An 18,551-nucleotide genomic window follows, 5' to 3' on the forward strand; every position below is an offset into this window, starting at 1 on the left:
TTTGTGGAAGACAGATGAATTAGTAATGAATGAACAGACGTCAGCGGAGCTGAGAACCGGCAGTCGGGGCTGACCAGAGTCTCACAGGGCCTTCCGCACCACGGCCTAATTAACTCCCCAGTTATTTCTGGGAGCCTCCCTCCCTGCCTCCCTCTCTCCCTCCGTTTCTCGCTTTCTTTCCCTCTCTCATTCCTTTCCTCCTTTGCACTCTCCCTGCCTCTTCCTTTTCCCATCTCTCATATATCTTTAAAATTAAATTGTATTATATTAGTGTGTGTGTGTGTGTGTGTGTGTGTGTGTGTGTGTATGTGTGTGTGTGTGTGTGTGTGTGTGTAGAGAGGGAGAGAGAAGGGGGAGCGCACATGCCATTGCACACATATGGAGGTCAGAAGTCAACTTTCAGGAAACAATTTCTCTCCCTGTGGGAACCAGGTATTGAACTCAAGCCATTGGCTTGTGCAGCAAGCGCTGCTGACCGCTGGCCCCAGATTAAAATTTCAGTTAACATAAAATGTGCACACATGTATGCGGTACCGTACAATACTGCTTACACACCACCTGGAGTGATCAGATGGGGTGGTTAGGACTTCCATGTCCAACACCATCCTTCTTTGTGCTGGGAACCTTAGGCTCCTCCCATTGGGCGTCTGTGACAAATCATTGGAGACCATAGTCTGCTAGTTCCTCCTCCCCAATCATGTGCCTGGTGCCCATTATCCAGACTCCTCCATCCCTCCCCTGTCCTTCCTCCCTCCATCCTCCTGTCCTTCCTCCATCCTCCTGTCCTCCCTCCATCCTCCTGTCCTCCCTCCATCCTCCTGTCCTTCCTCCATCCTCCTGTCCTTCCTCCATCCTCCTGTCCTCCCTCCCCTGTCCTTCCTTCCTCCATCCTCCTGTCCTTCCTCCATCCTCCTGTCCTTCCTCCATCCTCCTGTCCTCCCTCCATCCTCCTGTCCTTCCTCCATCCCTCCCCTGTCCTTCCCTTGTTCTGGCTGGTTTTGTGTGTCAACGTGAACTAGAGTCATCAGAGAGGAAGGAGCCTCAGTTGAGGAAATGCCTCCATGCGATCCAGCTGTAAGGCATTTTCCCAATTAGTGATCAATGCCAGAGGGATCAGCCGATTGTGGGTGGAGCTATCCCTGGGCTTTGGTCCTTAGTTCTTTAAGAAAGCAGGCGGAAGCAAGCCAGTAAGCAGCACCCCTCCACCGCCATCAGCTCCTGCCTCCAGATTCCTGCCCTGCTTGAGTTCCTGTCCTGACTTCCTTCAATGAACAGCAGTATGGAAATGTAAACCAAATAAACTCTTTCCTCCCCAACTTGCTTTTTGGTCGCAGGTTTCCTCACAGCAATAGAAACCCTAACTAAGGACATCCCTCAGTCCCCCGCTGTCCTTCCCCGCCTCTAGTGAGCAGGACTCACTTGGAGGCCCTTCCCTGGTCTGTTAGTGTGGGGTAGGGAGAAGGAACATTTGAGCTCTTGTTTTAAGCAGTGTGGTTGTCTAGCGTTGACTGAGGTCAAGGTGTGTCCTTGTTCTCAGCCATCACAAAGTCAGACCTTTTTGGCTCTGGATCTTAGGTTTTCTCCTGTTTATTGCTTTTTTCTGCCTTCTCTTTGGTTTGTAGATAATGTAACTAGGGTTTTTAGGGCAAAAGTTTAGGTTTCAGCAGCATAAGTCTTGGCTGCCCATCCCTGACATACAGCTAAAGAAGCAAAGTTGAGCCGGGTGGTGGTAGCGCACGCCTTTAATCCCAGCACTCGGGAGGCAGAGGCAGGCGGATCTCTGTGAGTTTGAGGCCAGCCTGGGCTACCAAGTGAGTTCCAGGAAAAGTGCAAAGCTACACAGAGAAACCCTGTCTCGGAAAAAAAAAAAAAAAAGAAAAAAAGAAGCAAAGTTGAAAAGCAGAGATTTCAGAGATTTCGTCAGTTGACTACATTTGAGAGACAAGGGATCCAGTGACCCCAAGTTCATCTTTGGGAATACTGACGTGAGTCTTCGGTTTAAACAGAGAAAGATTTGGGGGCAGAGGGAGCAAGAAATATGCCTAAATAAGCATTCCTGGTCAGGGAGTGGCCTGCCTCTGCAGGGTGGTCTAAAGAAGTCTTTGTTGCTGTCACTGGTTGGACAGCCTGGCCCTAGAAGATGATCACTTCCGCTGTAGGGTGTACCCTCACCACTATAGAGAGTCACCTTCATCTGGTCCCCTACGAGGGACTGCTGTTGCTGGGATTCAAGGTGGCTGGAGATTCAGGACAGTAAGTTACTTCTGTGCCTTCAGCCTTGAAAGAGTGTGGGTTAGGCTAGACAGACATGCCTTGAGTGATTGACATGCCTGTGAGGTGAGCGGCTGAGCCACAGTAAGGAAGCCAGCCACAAGGTGAAGGCGGAAATGCCAGGCGCTCTTACCTTCTGGGCCCAAGTGAGGAGTCAACGCAGTTGGTCAAAAGCAGCTTTTAAATGCCCACTCCAGGCCCATGTGCTCACCGGCTGCACACACGGTTGAGACCTTCCTCTCTCCTGTCCTGCCGAGGATTCTTAATCATTGCGGCATGGTTTTAGGGGACAGGGGACTCTGCGGATGCCCAAATTTAGATTAATGACTCAGCCTGTGCAAGAGCAGTTCCCAGGCTGAGTGGTGCTGATTTTGTGTATGTTTTAGTATCCCATAGTTTTCAGTCATTTTAGTAAAGGGCTTCCATTTGAGGTTTCTAATGCTGTGATAAAACACCGTAACCAAAAGAATTTGGGGGAGAAACTGTATATTTTACAGTTCCACATTACAGTCTGTCACAGAGGGAAGTCGGGGCAGGAACTGATGCAGAGGTCACCGAGGAATGCAGCTTACTTACTTGCTCCTAATGACTTGCTCAGCTTGGTTTCTTAGAGCACCCTAGACCACCTGCCCACAGGGGGCTAGCCCCTCCCCTATCAATCATCACTTAAGAAAATGCTCCAAAGGCTTGCTACGGGCTAATCCGGTGGGGGGATTTTCACAACTGAGGCTCCCCCATTTGTGTCAAATTGACACAGAAACCAGCTAGCATGGGGTTTATACATGCTTTTGTTACTTTTGCATTGGAAAAAATGGGCAGAGAACCCACTGAACCACTGGTCTATCTCTGGTTCTAAGCTTGGCAGCCAAAGCATCCTTTTGGACCCCAGGATCTTGGAAAGAAAGGAGGCATAGGAAGCACCATGTCAGTGTTCAGGCAGAGAAACCAGTCACTCAGGTCTTTTGAACAGAAGAGCCTGGTGACAGAAAGGGCTGAAGGAGTGAGTGACAAGTGCCCTTCATCAGCAGGATGACGTCATCAGCAGGCGCCTTTGCTAGAAGCTGCCTTCACTCCTGGGGCTGGAAGATGGAAGGGGATGCAAATTGCTGGGAGCCAGAGATACTGTCTTAGTTGGTCGGGCCCCAACCCACCCATTCAAAACCTGCTATTGCTCCTAACTACCTACCCCCAGTCACGTGGTCTCACCTGCAAAGAGGCTGGGTGTTTGTTGAACAATTAACTACACATGGATGCCACAACCCTGCCACTAAGAGGGAATAGAGATCTCTTTATAGAGTCATTCCCTACCCACAGATGCAGACACACACACACACACACACACACACACACACACACACACACACACACACCTGTGCACACACACCTGAGACAGAGTCTCCCACCGAAACACTCAAAGCCTGTTCTGGCTAGGCTGGCTAGCTAATGCGTTCCTGGCATCTCCCTGTGTCCGCCCCACAACGCTGGGGTTTCAGCATGTGTAGCCACATACAGCTTTTCATATAAGCACTGGAGATTTGAACTCAGGTCCTACCGCTCGCATAATACCCACTGACCCATCCCCCCAGTCCCGGGGGTGGGAGTTTGTTTTGTTTTTTTTAAAGGTTGGTGTCCTCCCCTTTCCTGTTCCCCTTCAGTCTTCTCCCCTCCCCCAGCGCCCCCAGTCCTTCTCGTGGCTGCTCACCTGACTTCACTATGCTCTTTGCAGGGCATCCTAGCCCAGCCCCAGCCCTGGTGGAAGATCCAGTTGTTCATGTGGGAACCAGTGCTGTTTGGGACCTGGGATGGTGTGTTCACATCCTGCATGATCAACATTTTTGGGGTTGTCCTGTTCCTGAGGACCGGCTGGCTGGTGGTGAGTAATGAGCTGGTAACCCTGGAACTTCTGGTGGGCCTGTGACGTGGAAAAGCATCTTGGACCCCACACAACTTAGGGAACAGAGTCCTGAAGCACAGATTCTCCTGAAAGGAGAAGCAGAGCCTGGCCCTCAGAGGCTCCCCAGTGAGAGCCTCAACATGGACCTGACTATATGGAGTCAGGGCTCATTGTAGGTGGGACTAGAGATAGGGCAAGGACCAGAGATGATGGTTATTACTCTGGTTTGTGACCCTTCTGGGCTTCCTGGTGTTTATCACATCACCTTGTGCCCCTCTGAAACTCCCATGACATGGTTCCTCTCATACTGTTCCTGGCCTTGTTCGTAGAGCCGTTTGGTTGGAGGTCAAGCGCCTGCCTCTCAGAATTTATTACCCAGGACAGACCCTCTTGTACTAGATCCTGATGGGTAGTTCATCTTCAGCACAGGGCACAAAGGACCTCTCCTTATGCCTTGGGCAGAAATATTCCAGAGCTTCCCTTGCAGAGACCTCTCACACCACATCTTCTCACACAGTGGACTTCAATGGGCCGAACAGGCTGCCCAGAACCAAAGACCACCCAGTTAAGAATTACACCCCTAGTGTGTAATGCCTAGTGTGTGCAGACACTAAGGCTGCCAGTGGGGTTGTAAAACACAAGCCTTTGCTCCTCTGGTGGTGCAGACTCACACTAGGAGAGATCTCCAGAGCATTAAGGCCCCAGGAGTGGAGTCCTGCAGTAGAGGTAAGGGGCTATGGATTTGTTCCAGATTAAGACACATCAGGTTTGACCAGCCAAGACCCCCTGAAAGGTCTCCGATGACACCATGGCCCAGATGATCCAACATCCAGAACGGTTTGAAGGCATCTGGCTCAGACGATACAGCCTCATGGACTATTCCATAATCCTAAAATTTTCTTTGTTTCCCCATAAGATACAGCGCCCCCCTCCAGCAGGAAGTAGTAAGAGAAGCTACGCCCAAATTCCCAAATTATATGTAATTTTACTTTGTTAAGGTTAAAACCTTCCTTTTTGAAAAAAAAAGGGGGAAGTGCTGTGGGATGTTCTGTATGGCAAATGTGTTGCTAATTAGTCAATAAATAAAACACTGATTGGCCGTTGGCTAGGCAGGAAGTGTAGGCGGGGCAAGGAGGAGAATAAAGCTGGGAAGTGGAAGGCTGAGTCAGAGAGACACTGCCAGCTGCCACGATGAGAAACAGCATGTGAAGATACCAGTAAGCCACGAGCCACGTGGCAAGGTATAGATTAATAGAAATGGGTTAATTTAAGCTGTAAGAACAGTTAGCAAGAAGCCTGCCACGGCCATACAGTTTGTAAGCAAAATAAGCCTCTGTGTTTACTTGGTTGGGTTTGAAAGGCTGTGGGACTGGCAGGTGAGAGAGATTTGTCCTGACTGTGGGCCAGGCAGGAAAACTCTACCTACAGTAAGGTGCCTGGGAAAGCTGCCTGGAGGAGGAGTTGCAAGAAGCTTGAAGGCTGGATTGAGTTGGAGAGAGTGTTCAGGGAGACTATTGTCTGCAAGTGCTCACCAGAGAAAGTCAATGCTGTGGGAGACACACACACACATGAGGTACATGTCAGGTAAGACCTGAGTCAAGACGAGACACTAGGAGGCATTTCTGTTGTAGTCTAGAGGCAGAATGCCTCCTTGGGAAGCCTCAGGCTTAAATCTCTTTGTTGTTGTTTTTTCTGAAGTTATCAGTGTCAGGAAGGAAGACAGCTCTACGTTCTTTAGCCATCTCTGTTTATTTATTTGATGTTTAAGAAATGGCTAGCTAAAATGAGCTCCATCCCCAAAGTGAAGGTGTAAGTCGTATTCACTGTTTATTGTTGGGTAACGAGTTACCCCAATATCAGCAGCTATGGCAGCAGCACTGTGTATTCTGTGGTTCTGAGGGCCACGTACTCAAGGCCCCTGTGAGGGTTGCTGTCAGTCAGGCACATGTGAAGACTCTACTGCATCACCCAAGTACATTTGGCAGGCTTTGGCCACATCACCTGGTCTCCTTGTGGGGTTGTCTCTTTCCGAGGCTGCAGACTTCCACCAAGACCACAGACAGAATAGGAGAAAACTCCTGCCTGCAATGGTGGCCAGCATCTCTTCAATGTCCTAGCCTCAGAAGTGATATGCCATCCCTTCTGTGGGACCCGGAAAGCAGGTCCACACAGGACAGAGGCCGCACAAGGACGGGAATACCAGAGGCAGGGGTCACAGGCCATCTTTGAGCTTGTCTGTCCTTTTGTCCTAAAATAAACTCTGCCTTTCAGCTCTGCCATTGGTATCGTATTTTTGATCATGAAAAGAAAAGATAAATATGAAATGCCAAAAAACGAGACAGACCATCCAGGGAATTGTATGAAATTGAAATGGATATAATGCCAAAAGCATTTCTTAAATAGAAAAACATTAACTCTAAAACAACTTGGACACATAGTTTATTATAAACTGTTATAGCGACAGTTCTGTTCTGAAGACCCAAGGTTGTTCTTAGAGCGGGGTATTTATATTCACATGCAGACAGGTTTCAAGTATGAACAAAAGAAGGCAATGGTTCTGTAGGATTTCACTGAAAGTGTAATATTAGCAAAGTCAATAGTGCAAACACTCCCATGTCACGCTCATGGACACTGGTGTCCTGGGGAGCTGGGACTGTGCCATGAGTGGAGGGAGGGAGCCACACGGGCACTTAGGTTCCTGTCAGCCCTTCTCCACCCTTGGTCTCGCCACTACCGGCTAGTACTGCCACCACACCCAGGAGTTCAGCAGCAGCGTCCTTTGCCATCTGGCAGTAGCTGGGCTTTGCACACGTGGCTGTTGGCATTCTCTTTCTGAAGGAAGCTCACGGCTGTCCTTATGCACCAGACTAGGCCTTGGGGACATTCAGAGGGTGTTGTATTTATAAGCTGTGTAACAATAATTAATAATAATAGTGTAACATTTTATAGCAAAATAAGATATAGCAATTAAGGCTTATCAAGCCCTTATGTGGCAGGCGGCAGGCAAAGTGAAGTAAATATGTTTGATTCTCTAAACTTTAAGATTTCCTGACGGCTATGAAGCAGATATCGTCTGTTTTAGGAGGAGACAACCCGGGGCTGTGGAGTAGCAGAAGGCAAGGTTGAGGAACCACTTCCGGTCTGCTCACACTGCACACAGTTGGCATGCAGCGCCCAGCTCTCTGTAGACAGATGTCCCCTAAGGGACCCTCCCCTGGCTTGGGTCTCCACACTGGGTCAGATGTGCAGAGGCCCCTCCTGTTTTGTGTGACTGGTAGTGACTAGTGCAGCATCCTCCCGGCTGTTTGTTCTGCTCTGGCGCAGCCCGGAGCCTCCTGTGGAGTTTTTGTTTTCTTTCTTTTTTGGTTTTTCCCTGCTGGGCTTGAACCCAGGCCTCCTAATGGGCAAGCGCTCTGTCAGAGAGCTACATCTTCAGCCCTGCGTTTCATTTCTGCTCTGGTTTATTCCCTGAAGGAGCTGGACATAGTTAACGAAGATACCTATAATACTTTAAAGAATAAACAAAAACCGTGAGAGAGAGGGAGTCCTTGAAGGGCCCGTGCTTGTCGTCTGAGCAGTCCCTGTTGGCCGGGTCACTCCAAAGCCAGTTGAACAGTGTGTCTCTGGGAGTGCCCGTCCCCGTGGCCTCAGAGGGGACAGTGGATAGAGGGCCTTGCTTCTGGGCCTACTGTGTGGCAGTATGATAGGGGCGGGGGGCATGTTGCTAGAAAGAGAAAAGAGGAATTGGCCCATGTGAGATCCACAGTTAAGAGAGTTAGAGGGCAAATATCCTCCTGAGTGTCTACAACACCCCACCAATTAGTAAGGACAGGGTAGCAAAATGCTGGGGCTCAGGAGAGGAAGAACCCTGCCTCCCTGCCATCTTTCTCTCCATCCCAGACCAGCAATGCAGCCGGAGCACCCCTCACTGGCAGGGCACCCCTCACTGGCAGGGCACCCCTCACTGGCAGGGCACCCCTCACTGGCAGGGCACCCCTCCAGCTATTTTAAGGCCCCTCTGTCCTCCCTTCATTCTCTCTCCATCACTCAGCACACCTTCCAGGAGTCTCCATTGCCCATGCTCTCACAAAGCATGCAGCGCTGTGCTCTCACAAAGCATGCAGCACTGTGCTCCCACAAAGCATGCAGCGCTGTGCTCTCACAAAGCATGCATGCAGCGCTGTGCTCCCACAAAGCATGCAGCACTGTGCTCTCACAAAGCATGCATGCAGCGCTGTGCTCCCACAAAGCATGTATGCAGGGCTGTGCTCTCACAAAGCATGCATGCAGCGCTGTGCTCTCACAAAGCATGCATGCAGCGCTGTGCTCTCACAAAGCATGCATGCAGCGCTGTGCTCTCACAAAGCATGCATGCAGCGCTGTGCTCTCACAAAGCATGCATGCAGCGCTGTGCTCTCACAAAGCATGCATGCAGCGCTGTGCTCTCACAAAGCATGCATGCAGCGCTATGCTCCCACAAAGCATGCATGCAGCGCTGTGCTCTCACAAAGCATGCATGCAGCGCTGTGCTCCCCCAAAGCATGCAGCGCTGTGCTCTCACAAAGCATGCAGCGCTGCAAAGGGCTTACACTGTGCCCTTCTTTTGATTTTCACACTGAGATGTGTGTGTGTGTGTGTGTTTGTGTGTGTGTGTGTGTGTGTGTGTGTGTGTGTGTGTGTGTACGTGTCAATGTGCGTGTCCAGGAATGTGGACTTATTTGCTCAGCAAGCGTTTAGTGAGCACTTAGTGTGTGGCCGTGCGAAGCCTGGCGAGCATGAAGGGGGGTGGAAATGTGTCCTGTTCTCACATGGGACATGGGCAGAGAGACTAGAGACTGTGATAAGTAAGTACTGTGATAAAAAGCACTAAGCTGTGAGTACTGGAGGGCTCAGGGGAGGGGTGCCTACGACAGCTCCTGGCGGAAGGCGTCCCGGATACTGAGTCTTTAAGGCTGCTTTGGGGTTAACCTGGCAAGCCAGTGGAGTGAGTACAAAGGTCTTTCTAGGCAGAGCAACGTGGGTAAGAGGATGGCAGGGAGAGAGCATATCCTATCCTGCGAGGTCACCTGCATGGTAGATTTGCAGGCCCCTGGTGAATCTCTCCTTTTTAGTTTTGCTTTTGTGTATAGGAGTGTTTAACGACATGTATGTGCACCACATGCATGTCTGGTGCCTGAGGGGTCAGGAGATCAGTCCCCTGGATTCCCTGGAACTGGAGTTAACAGATAGTCATGAACTACCATGTGGGTGCCGGGAACCGAACCCTGATCTTCTCCAAGAACCACAAGTGCTCTTAACTGCGGAGCATCTCATCTCTCCAGCCTGGCTCCTGAGTTGCCTTCACTTTAGCCACATGTGGTATAAAGTCAGTGTTTGAGGGTGGACTTTCCACCTGTCTGAAACTGCCTGCAGGCCTTAGTTCAGAAGAAGAACCAGGAGGTACCTGACGCTTTTCTCCTGGTTCCTTTGTGGTCCCTGCCCCATGGATAACCCAGTGGGTAGAGGCCTGCAGTGCTTCTGTTGGGAACAGCTCCAGTGAGATGTCTCTCCTAAATCTGACACCCCTCCCCCACTCTGCTGCAGGGAAACACAGGTGTGCTCCTGGGCTTGCTCCTGGTGTCCTTCGTCGTCCTCGTGGCCCTCATCACGGTGCTGTCTGGCATTGGCGTCGCAGAGCATGGCGGGATAGGCAGCGGTGGTGTCTACTCCATGATCTCCTCAGTCCTTGGTGGGCAGATGGGAGGCACCGTCGGGCTGTTGTACGTGTTTGGACAGGTGAGGCCACAGCATGAGTCAACTCCTTGTTGACTCCAGGAGTCAAAGCCTCTACCTGTTCATTGGCCTTCATCTCCTCGTCTCCTTCCTAATTTGACCTGGGGGAGGGAAGTGTGGGGACAAGGGCCCCCACCTGACAGAGGACCACACTGGGCTCTGAGGGGGAGCTCGCGCCAGCAATCTAGGTGGAGAGCCTGAACTCCAGAGCTCCTGTCTCCTCCTGCCTCTGCCTCATGAATTCCCGGTGTGCCCAGGCCAGGGGCTGGCAGCATCTCACTTCTGCGGCCTTTCCAGGAGGGGTGTGCATGGCAGGAAGCCCTCTGCACTTTGCACCACGGGTGGGCATTGTGCCTCTGCCAGAGGCCTTTCCTGGAAGCAGCCCTTTCCACTGGAGGTGAAGCTCTGACAGGTCTGATGACTTGGGTGGCCTTAGGCAGGCCAGAGGCCCTCGTGTGGATGCTCAGACTGAGGCGCATGCCAGTGAGAAGGCCACACATTGGGGTGGACACAGCAGGAGGAAAATCAGCAGGCAGGGAGAAATTCCAAGGCTCATCTAAAGCTTAGTTAGCTGGGACACAGGGGTGGAGATTTGATGCTGGGAAGGCAACATGCAGACATTAAGAAGTAGCTTTTTGTAAGTGTGGCTTGGACCAAACGGGTTTTTAATGGAAAAACAAATGGTGGCGGGTGGCCAATTAAAAAAGAATAAATGGGCATTGTTACTTTTCATTTGGAGCAGCAGAGGCATCAGCATAAATATGTAGCTGATGTTTTCCTGGTCCTGCCTGGAAAATCTCTCTCACTCACCAGTCCCACAGCCAAATAAACACAGAGAGACTTATATTACTTATAAACTGTATGGCTGTGGCAGGCTTCTTGCTATCTAGTTCTTATATCTTAATCCATTTCTATTAATCTATACCTTGCCATGTGGCCCGTGGCTTACTGGTATCTCAATGTCTGCTTCTCATGGCGGCTGGCAGTGTCTCCTGACTCAGTCTTCCACTTCCCAGAATTCTCCTCTCTCCTTGTCCCGCCTATACTTCCTGCCTGGTAACTGGCGAATCAGTGTTTTATTTATCAATCAATCATCCACAGCATATATACATCATATTCCCTAAGGGCACAAAGCTGAGTGCATGAATGTGTGTGAGTGTGCATGTATGTGTGCACGTGTATTTGTGTGTGCATGGGTGTGTGTGAGAAAGTATGTGTGTGCGCATGTGTGTGTGCATTTGTATTTGTGTGTGCATGGGTATGTGAGTGTGAGAAAGTATGTGTGAGTGTGTGTGTGTGTGTGTGTGTGTGTGTGTAGGACAGGTGCATGGGAGGTACCTCATTACTTGCTCAGAAAAGGAAGTTGCTTTTACTGGAGAAAATCTAGAAATATAATATATGTTGAGCATCCTCAGTAAAAAAAAATCCAAAATCCATAACTCAAAAAATCCAAAACTTTTTAGGGTTGAGCAGGGTTGAAATATTTCAGAGTTTGAAGTTGAATGTGGTAGACATGCCTGTAATCCCAGCGTCTGAGAGGTTAAAGCAGGGGGGTTGTGACCGATAGGTCAGCTTGGCAAAATAGTAAGATCCTGTCTCTAAAGAAAAAAAAAAACAAAACCCCCACACCAAACAAAAACCCAAACAACAGAAAACACCTACCAGCCCAATCCACGCCAAACTCTCAGACAACAGAAAACAGCAAACAAACCAAACAAAACCCACCGACTTTCAGATGTTGGAGCATTTTTGAAGCTGAATTTTCACAGGAGAAAAAAGCTTAGTCAATAATGTAAGACTTTTGTAAATGTTCCAAAATCCAGGAGTTTGAAACATGCACTGCCTCTGTGACAGCCATTTTGGAATGGCTAGCAGTCCTCACAGGCTGCTTTGCCTCCCTAAGGGCTGCTTTCCTGTTCTGTGACATAGCCGCAGGGACTGCAGGCTGGTCACACAGACAGCCCCACTCTCCCCGCTCTTTGGGCAGACAGGAGATGAGGACAAGGGCTGAACACCCTATGGGGAGAGGACCCTGGGCTGGCTGGAAGGAACAGTGTTCACAGAGGTTTGCCCAGCATAGGCAGCCCTGGCGAGAAACTTCAGGGCCCAGGCCTCTGACAGCAGTCCCTGTAGTCCGTCCTGTCTGAGCTCGTCTGGGCCGAGTCTCTGACCAGGGTGCCTTTACCTTCCTGTCCTCAGTCAACGTCTGGGTTTGGTTTGCCTGGACTTTGCTGAGGATGTTGGCACACACACTTCCAAGGATGCTGCTGGTCTGCAGCTCTTGGGAGATGCCTTTGTCTGGTTTTGGTGTGGGGCTAACACTGGCCTTAAGGACTCACTTGGTGGGGGTTGGGGGGTTCCTTTCTCTTCTAGTCTTTGGAAGTGTGTATAAAGGGTTGGCACTAACTCTTTAAATGCTAAGTGGAGCATAGCAGTGTGACCATCTGGTCCTGGTTTTCTTGGTGGCCATTGTTTCAAATCTCCCAATTATTAGCAGACTCTCTGCCTGCAAGGGGGTGTCCTGATTCTGTTTTGTGCAGTGTTGGTAGGTCGTGTCTTTCTGTGTATCCAGTCATCTAGAGTACTGACATTTTATCTGGTCCCCTGTAATCCTCTTTCTTTCTTTCTGTCTGGTGATGACACTTCTCTCCTCCCTTCCTTTGATCATTTGAGTTCACCTCTCTTCTCGACCAATCTAGATAAAGAGTTATCCCATAATCTCTTTTCATCTTAAGCTGCAAAGAATGAGGTTTCCATTGTGACATTTTTACTGGAAATCTATTGTTGTCAATGCCCCCTCTCCCATCCTCTGCTTCCCTCCTTGTGTCCCCCCACCTCCCGTAGCCTTCTTTCTTATTTCATGTCACATGTTAAACAACCAACTCTTTGGGGGACATGGTCTCACTATGTAGCCCTGGCTGGCCTGGAACTCACGATGTAGACTGTGCTGGTCTTGAACTTAACAGAGATCTGTCTGTCTTTCCATCTCCTGAGTTCTGGGATTAAAGGCATGGGCCGCCACCACCTGGCATGATTTTTTATTTTTAATTATGTGCGTGTGGTGGTGGTGGTGTTGAGGAGATGTGCATATGAGGGCGGTGCTCCTGGAGGTCAGTCGAGGGTGTTGGATTCCTAGAGCTGGGGTTAGCAGGTGGTTGGAGTCCTCTGTTATGTGTGATACATGCTACTAGCCACTGATCCATCTCCAGTGCCTGTATTTTAAAACTATTATTATTAGTTCTTTGAGAATTTCATTCGATGTCTTTTGATCATGTTCAAACACACCCCAGCTCTTCCCAATTCACCCCTCTTTCCTTACCTACCTAACTTCCTGGGTTTTTTTTTTTGTTGTTTTTTGTTTTTTTTTTTTTTTTTCTCTATAGCCTAGTGGTAAGTATTTTGAATCCCCAGTAATGGGTTTCTCCACCAATGTAATAAGCCAAATCAAGCTGAATTAATAAGACCAGGTTTGATCGGAGCAAAGTGTTCCCGGGTGATCCCCAGAGGAAGGAAGAAAGAGAAATCACATGGCAGGTCTGTGGACTGGAGCTTAAATACCCTGTAGGCTCGGTCTGGAGCTGCTGGGGGCAGGGGGAGGAGCTGCTGCCTGGCAGACTTTCTGAAAGGGGCAGGGTTTGGAGAGGGAGGAGGGGGGCTGAGCTTCCATCCGGACACCTAGGATGACTTTGAACCCATGGTAAGCCTCTTGCCTCTGCCTCTTAAGTGCTAGAATTACAGGCCTACATGCCTGATTAGAATCATGATTTTAAAATCTTGCCGTGTGGTCTGGAGAGATGGCTCAGCAGTTAAGAAAGAGCACTAACTGCTCTCCCAGAAGACCTGAGTTCGATCCCCAGCACCCACATGATGGTCCACAGCCACCTGTGACACAGTGTCAGGGGATCTGACTTCCTCTTTGGGCCTTCACGGGCACCAATTACCCAAGTGGTGCAAAGACATACACACGAGCAAAGCCCCCATCCACGTAAAATAAAAATTAATAAAATTAATAAAAAGCCTCACATGACACAGCAAAAATACAAAAAAAAAAAAAAAAAAAAAATCTTGCCATGTCCTGGACACACTCAATCCTTCCTCCCTCACTTTGGAGGCCTGGCTAGCCGCCCTACCCTATGGGACCAGATCCATGGCCAGAGGAGAAGATTGCAACTAGAAACCCTCATCCCTCCCTATGCCACCCATCTGTGGGGCATCCGAGGAGCCTCTCTGGGCTACTTACTTGGATGTGAAAATGTCTGACTTCAGCCTGTGTTGACTGTGTCCAAAACATTTGTCATGGCTAATGTGCTCTGTGCTGGATTCTCTACAGCAAGAGTGAAGGGTCAGAAAGCCTTTTTAGACCAGATAGAGGCCTGGGGAGTTTTCATGGTGGGAGTGAGCACCTCCACGATCCATACCCGCTGCCTATTGCAGCCTAAATTAGGATTTGTGCCTGAAGGAGCGAATGTGGAGGGCTGTGCCTGTCTTCCACTCAGGTCTCCAAACACCCAATTCAGCCAAAACAAGTACCCTGGGAGGGATGGAGGTGTTCTACCCTGAGAATATACCTCTTCCTCCCTTTCAAATGCTGAGCACCGCCCCACCTTATGTGGCAGGGAGTTACAGATGTTTCTATGTTGAGAATGGTAAAAAGAAAAGTCCCTGATTATGTTAGAAGGAAATGAAAACTCTTTCCAACTATAATGAGCTCTGGGAATGTTTACAGAAACTCAGTAATGCTTTCCAAGGAAGAGCATTTTCCAGCGTGGATGCCTTAGGGCAGCTGGCTTGCTCGGGAAGGCTTGGGGTTCAGACCCGCCCTGTGTCAGCTGTCTCAAGCCGGATGTGGGTTAAGCCATGAGTTCTGAGCCAGAAGGGAATAGCCTTTCTGCATTGTAGGAGCTCATGCACAGGCTCCTCTTTCCCTGAGATGGGTTTACTTTGTAACTGGGTACAAGGCACCATTGTCAGTACACCCCAAATGTGTGCAGGTATTCCAGTTCCATGGCGATGGGCGTGTCTACCGGCTAGAAATGTAAAGGCCTTACAATAACTCTGATGGTGTGGTGGCTCTCCCCCTTCTCCCTACTCAGGATCTTGCTATATAGCCTAATCTATCTGAATATTGCCAAGTAATCTGAGCTAGTCTTGAATTCACAACCCTCCTGCCTCTACCATCTTCGTGCTGGGCTATTAGACAAGTGCCCTCATCCCCAGCTTGATAGTTGAATTTGACTGTCAACTTGGTTGGATATAGAGGAACTTAGTAAAGACCACCTCTTGCTGTGTCTGTGAGGGTGGACAGCTGAGGGGCAAAGGGCTGTCCTGACGGTGGGTGCCACAGTCCTGTAAGCTGGGGATCAGATGGAACAAAAACAGAGGAAGTCAGAGCGGATGGTAAAGTCTTCCTCAGCAGGTGTGTAAATGCTGCTACCACCGCTCATGGACATCAGACTCCAGCTTTGGCAGCCTGTTGATGCAGACCCACTCCAGTGACTTCCACAGAGCTTCCAGACCCTTGTCTCGAGACTGGTGCTGCATCTTGGTCCCTCTTGTTTGGAGGTTTCCATCTTCTTGGGCTCAGCAGCCATTCACTTATCTGGCATTCCAGCTTGTAAATGACCATTGTGGGACTATGCAGCCTCTGTCTGTGCAAGCCACTAAATCCCCTTTTGGAATCCCATGTGCATTCACTAATTCTGTTCCTCAGCTGAACCCTGGCTGGGAGAGAGTCCTTATGCTTTTCTGTGTTCACCTTGGAACAAAGGCTTCCTTGTGTTGAATATATGGTGACATTGTGCTGGTTGTCAGAAGCTGGCCAAGTCAACAAGACTTCTCCCAGCCAGATCTATCTGAGTGGTAGGAATGGTCACAGATAAGGGCACTTGACTATGAAAGTTAGCATATCACACAGTGTTCACTGAAGGCTTGCACTGTGCTCAGCAAATGGAGGGTACCCAAGAGGTGAAATCAATATTGAGTCTTTTAACCTGTATTTGGTGTGCACTTGCTTATGTGTTCACATGATTATAGGTGCGTGTGTGTGCGTGTGTGTGTGCATGTTGTGGACGCCTGAAGTTGACATTGCCATTTTCCTGGGTTACTCATTTATTGAGGCAGGGTTTCTTGCTGAACTCAGAACTGGCTGATTCCAGCTGGGAGTCCCTGGAGATCCCCTTTGTGTGCCTCAGAGTGGAATGCTAGGATTACCATTGGCCACCACACCTGACCAGCTCTTTCATGGGTTCTGGGGATCTGAACTCTGTCCTCACACGTGTGCAGCAAGTGTTTTATCCACTGAGCCATCTCCCCAGCCCAAGTGCTTTGTTTTGAAAGGGTGTTTGTATTCCTGGTGCAGGAGATAGTAGAGTCTGGAACCAGATAATTACATAGCATTGGAGGTAAGTGTAACGTTTACTGAGTGACGGGAAGTTCATGGAAAAGGAAGAGCTTGAATAGGCTCAAGCTGAATTTGTTCCTGGGATAATGGCAAGGGCAGGGCTGCACTGATGAGGGTGACCAGCAGAGCCTGGGGGTCAGTGAAGTGACCAAGCTCAGGAGAGAAGGGGACTGAGGTTGATGATTGCACAAAGTGATGCTCATGCCACTAACATTTTATTACATTTGTTTATTGTGCGTGTGTGTATGAATGTATGTGTATGTATATATTGTGTGTATGTGTATACTGTGTATGTGTGTGTATACTGTGTATGTGTGTGTATATTGTGTGTGTGTATTGTGTATGTGTGTGTATACTGTGTATGTGTGTGTATATTGTGTATGTATGTATATTGTGTATGTGTGTGTATACTGTGTATGTGTGTGTATATTGTGTGTGTGTATATTGTGTATGTGTGTGTATTCTGTGTATGTGTGTGTATATTGTGTAAGTGTATATGTGTATATTGTATGTGTGTATATTGTGTATGTATGTATATTGTGTATGTGTGTATTGTGTATGTGTGTATTATGTGTGTATGTGTGTATTGTGTATGTGTGTGCATGTGGAGGTCAAAGGACACCTTGCAGGAGCTGGCTCTCTCTTTCAACCCTGTGAGTCCTGGAACTCAAACTCATGTCATTGGGGTTGGTGTCAAGTGCCTTTACCTGATGAGCCGTCTTGCTGGCCCACACATGATACTTTTTTTTTTTTTTTAAGAAAGGGTCTTACTGTGTGGCTTGGTAGCCCAGGCTGGCCTTGAACTCACAGAGATCTGCCTGGCTCTGCCTCTCAAATGCTGGGATTACAGTGTCCACCACCACACCCGGCTCATGTTACCCTTAACTACTTATTTGGACCTGCCTTTCAAATTTTCCAAATAATGTAAAACCGTGACACTAATATATGAATGAGTGCAGCCTACTAGTTAAGATGTTTACTAGCACGGAGGAGTGAGGCGTGGAGGCCAGAGGGACAGATCGAATCTGCACATTCACAGTTAGGCGCTTTAGTCAGTAAATGGGAGGTCAAGTTTGCTGGGTTGGACATCAGCTAGCCACTGTTCTAGAAGTGTAAACCATAATCCTCCGGGCTACCTGGTCACCAGACAGAAGTTATTTCTGCATCTGCTATAGATTGGCAAAAATCAGTGTAAGTTAACATGTAACTACTCAGTGTGGGATATTTAGTGCCAATTTGATCAATAGTGAATAGTGAACCAGACCCTGACTTCACCTGGATAGCCTGTGGATACCCTTGTCACATTGAAAAGATGTGCTACCTGCTCTTTTTTATTCTGGCTCTAAATTTCATATTATTCATTCATAGCCCTGCTTGGCCTAGGTAGATTGGACTGGCCTCAGCTTTCAGTGATCTTCCTACTTCTGCCTCTTGAGTATTGGGATTATAGCTACGTGCCACCATGCTTGACAGCTAGATAAGCAAAAGACCAATACTGCCAGGGATTGTGGCTCATGTCTGGAGTTCCAGCAGTCAGGAGGCTGCGGCAGAAGGATTAGTCTAGTTTGAAGCTGATTTGGGATCTATAGTGAGATCCGGGTCAGTTTGGGCTACGGTGTTATACCCTGTCTTAAAGAACCAAAACCAAATGATATAAACCAAACTAAAACAGCCTGACTTACAGGCCTGGGAAAAGAGTATAATTCAGTAATGTGCTTGTTTGTATGCCTGGGGGCATGTGTGTGATTCCCCAGAACCAGTGTGAAAAACAAGCACGGTGTGGTGGCATGCACTAGAGAGGCAGAGGTAAGAGGCTCCATGGGCTGCTGGTCAGCCAGCCTGGCCTACTTGGCCAGTCCTAGGCCACTGAGAGACCCTGTTTCGAAAAAGAGGTGGACATGGGTCACATACGCAAGTTAAAATAAATGGTGTTCATGTGTTTGTGGGAGTGAGCTGCTGGGCTCTGAGGACAGGGCCCTGTGTGCACATGTTTGTTGTAGAGATTTAGTTCTTGAATAGTGCAGAAAGCCAAAGGCCTTTTGACCCAGTATCCCATAACCTTTTTGCCTTGGTTACCATTGACAGCTCTCAACCCGGGGCTCATTCCTTTCTTGTTCAAGATGTGAATGAGCAGAAATGGGACCCTGAGGCAGGTTCCCCTGTGGAAGAGCAGGTTTGACCTGGTGCTGCCTCCCAGGCAGAGAGCCACAGTGC

General features: G+C 49.0%; 1 protein-coding gene across 5 annotated transcripts in view; it reads left to right on the forward strand.

Moving 5' to 3' along the window:
* Positions 1-18,551, forward strand: part of Slc12a8 (solute carrier family 12 member 8) — a 157,362-nt gene that overhangs the window by 16,856 nt on the left and 121,955 nt on the right. For all 5 annotated transcript variants that reach the window (XR_008218779.1, XM_052740384.1, XM_052740386.1 and 2 more), the window contains 2 exons: positions 3,998-4,144; positions 9,749-9,940. Coding sequence is in view for 4 of the 5 variants with exons in the window: in XM_052740384.1 (XP_052596344.1) it covers positions 3,998-4,144; positions 9,749-9,940 (339 nt within the window). In the remaining variant the exon portion in view is untranslated. The remainder of the gene's footprint in view (positions 1-3,997; positions 4,145-9,748; positions 9,941-18,551) is intronic.

Source organism: Peromyscus californicus, unplaced genomic scaffold (assembly GCF_007827085.1).
Source record: "Peromyscus californicus insignis strain IS unplaced genomic scaffold, ASM782708v3 Scaffold_16__1_contigs__length_79575227, whole genome shotgun sequence".
NCBI lineage: Eukaryota > Metazoa > Chordata > Mammalia > Rodentia > Cricetidae > Peromyscus > Peromyscus californicus.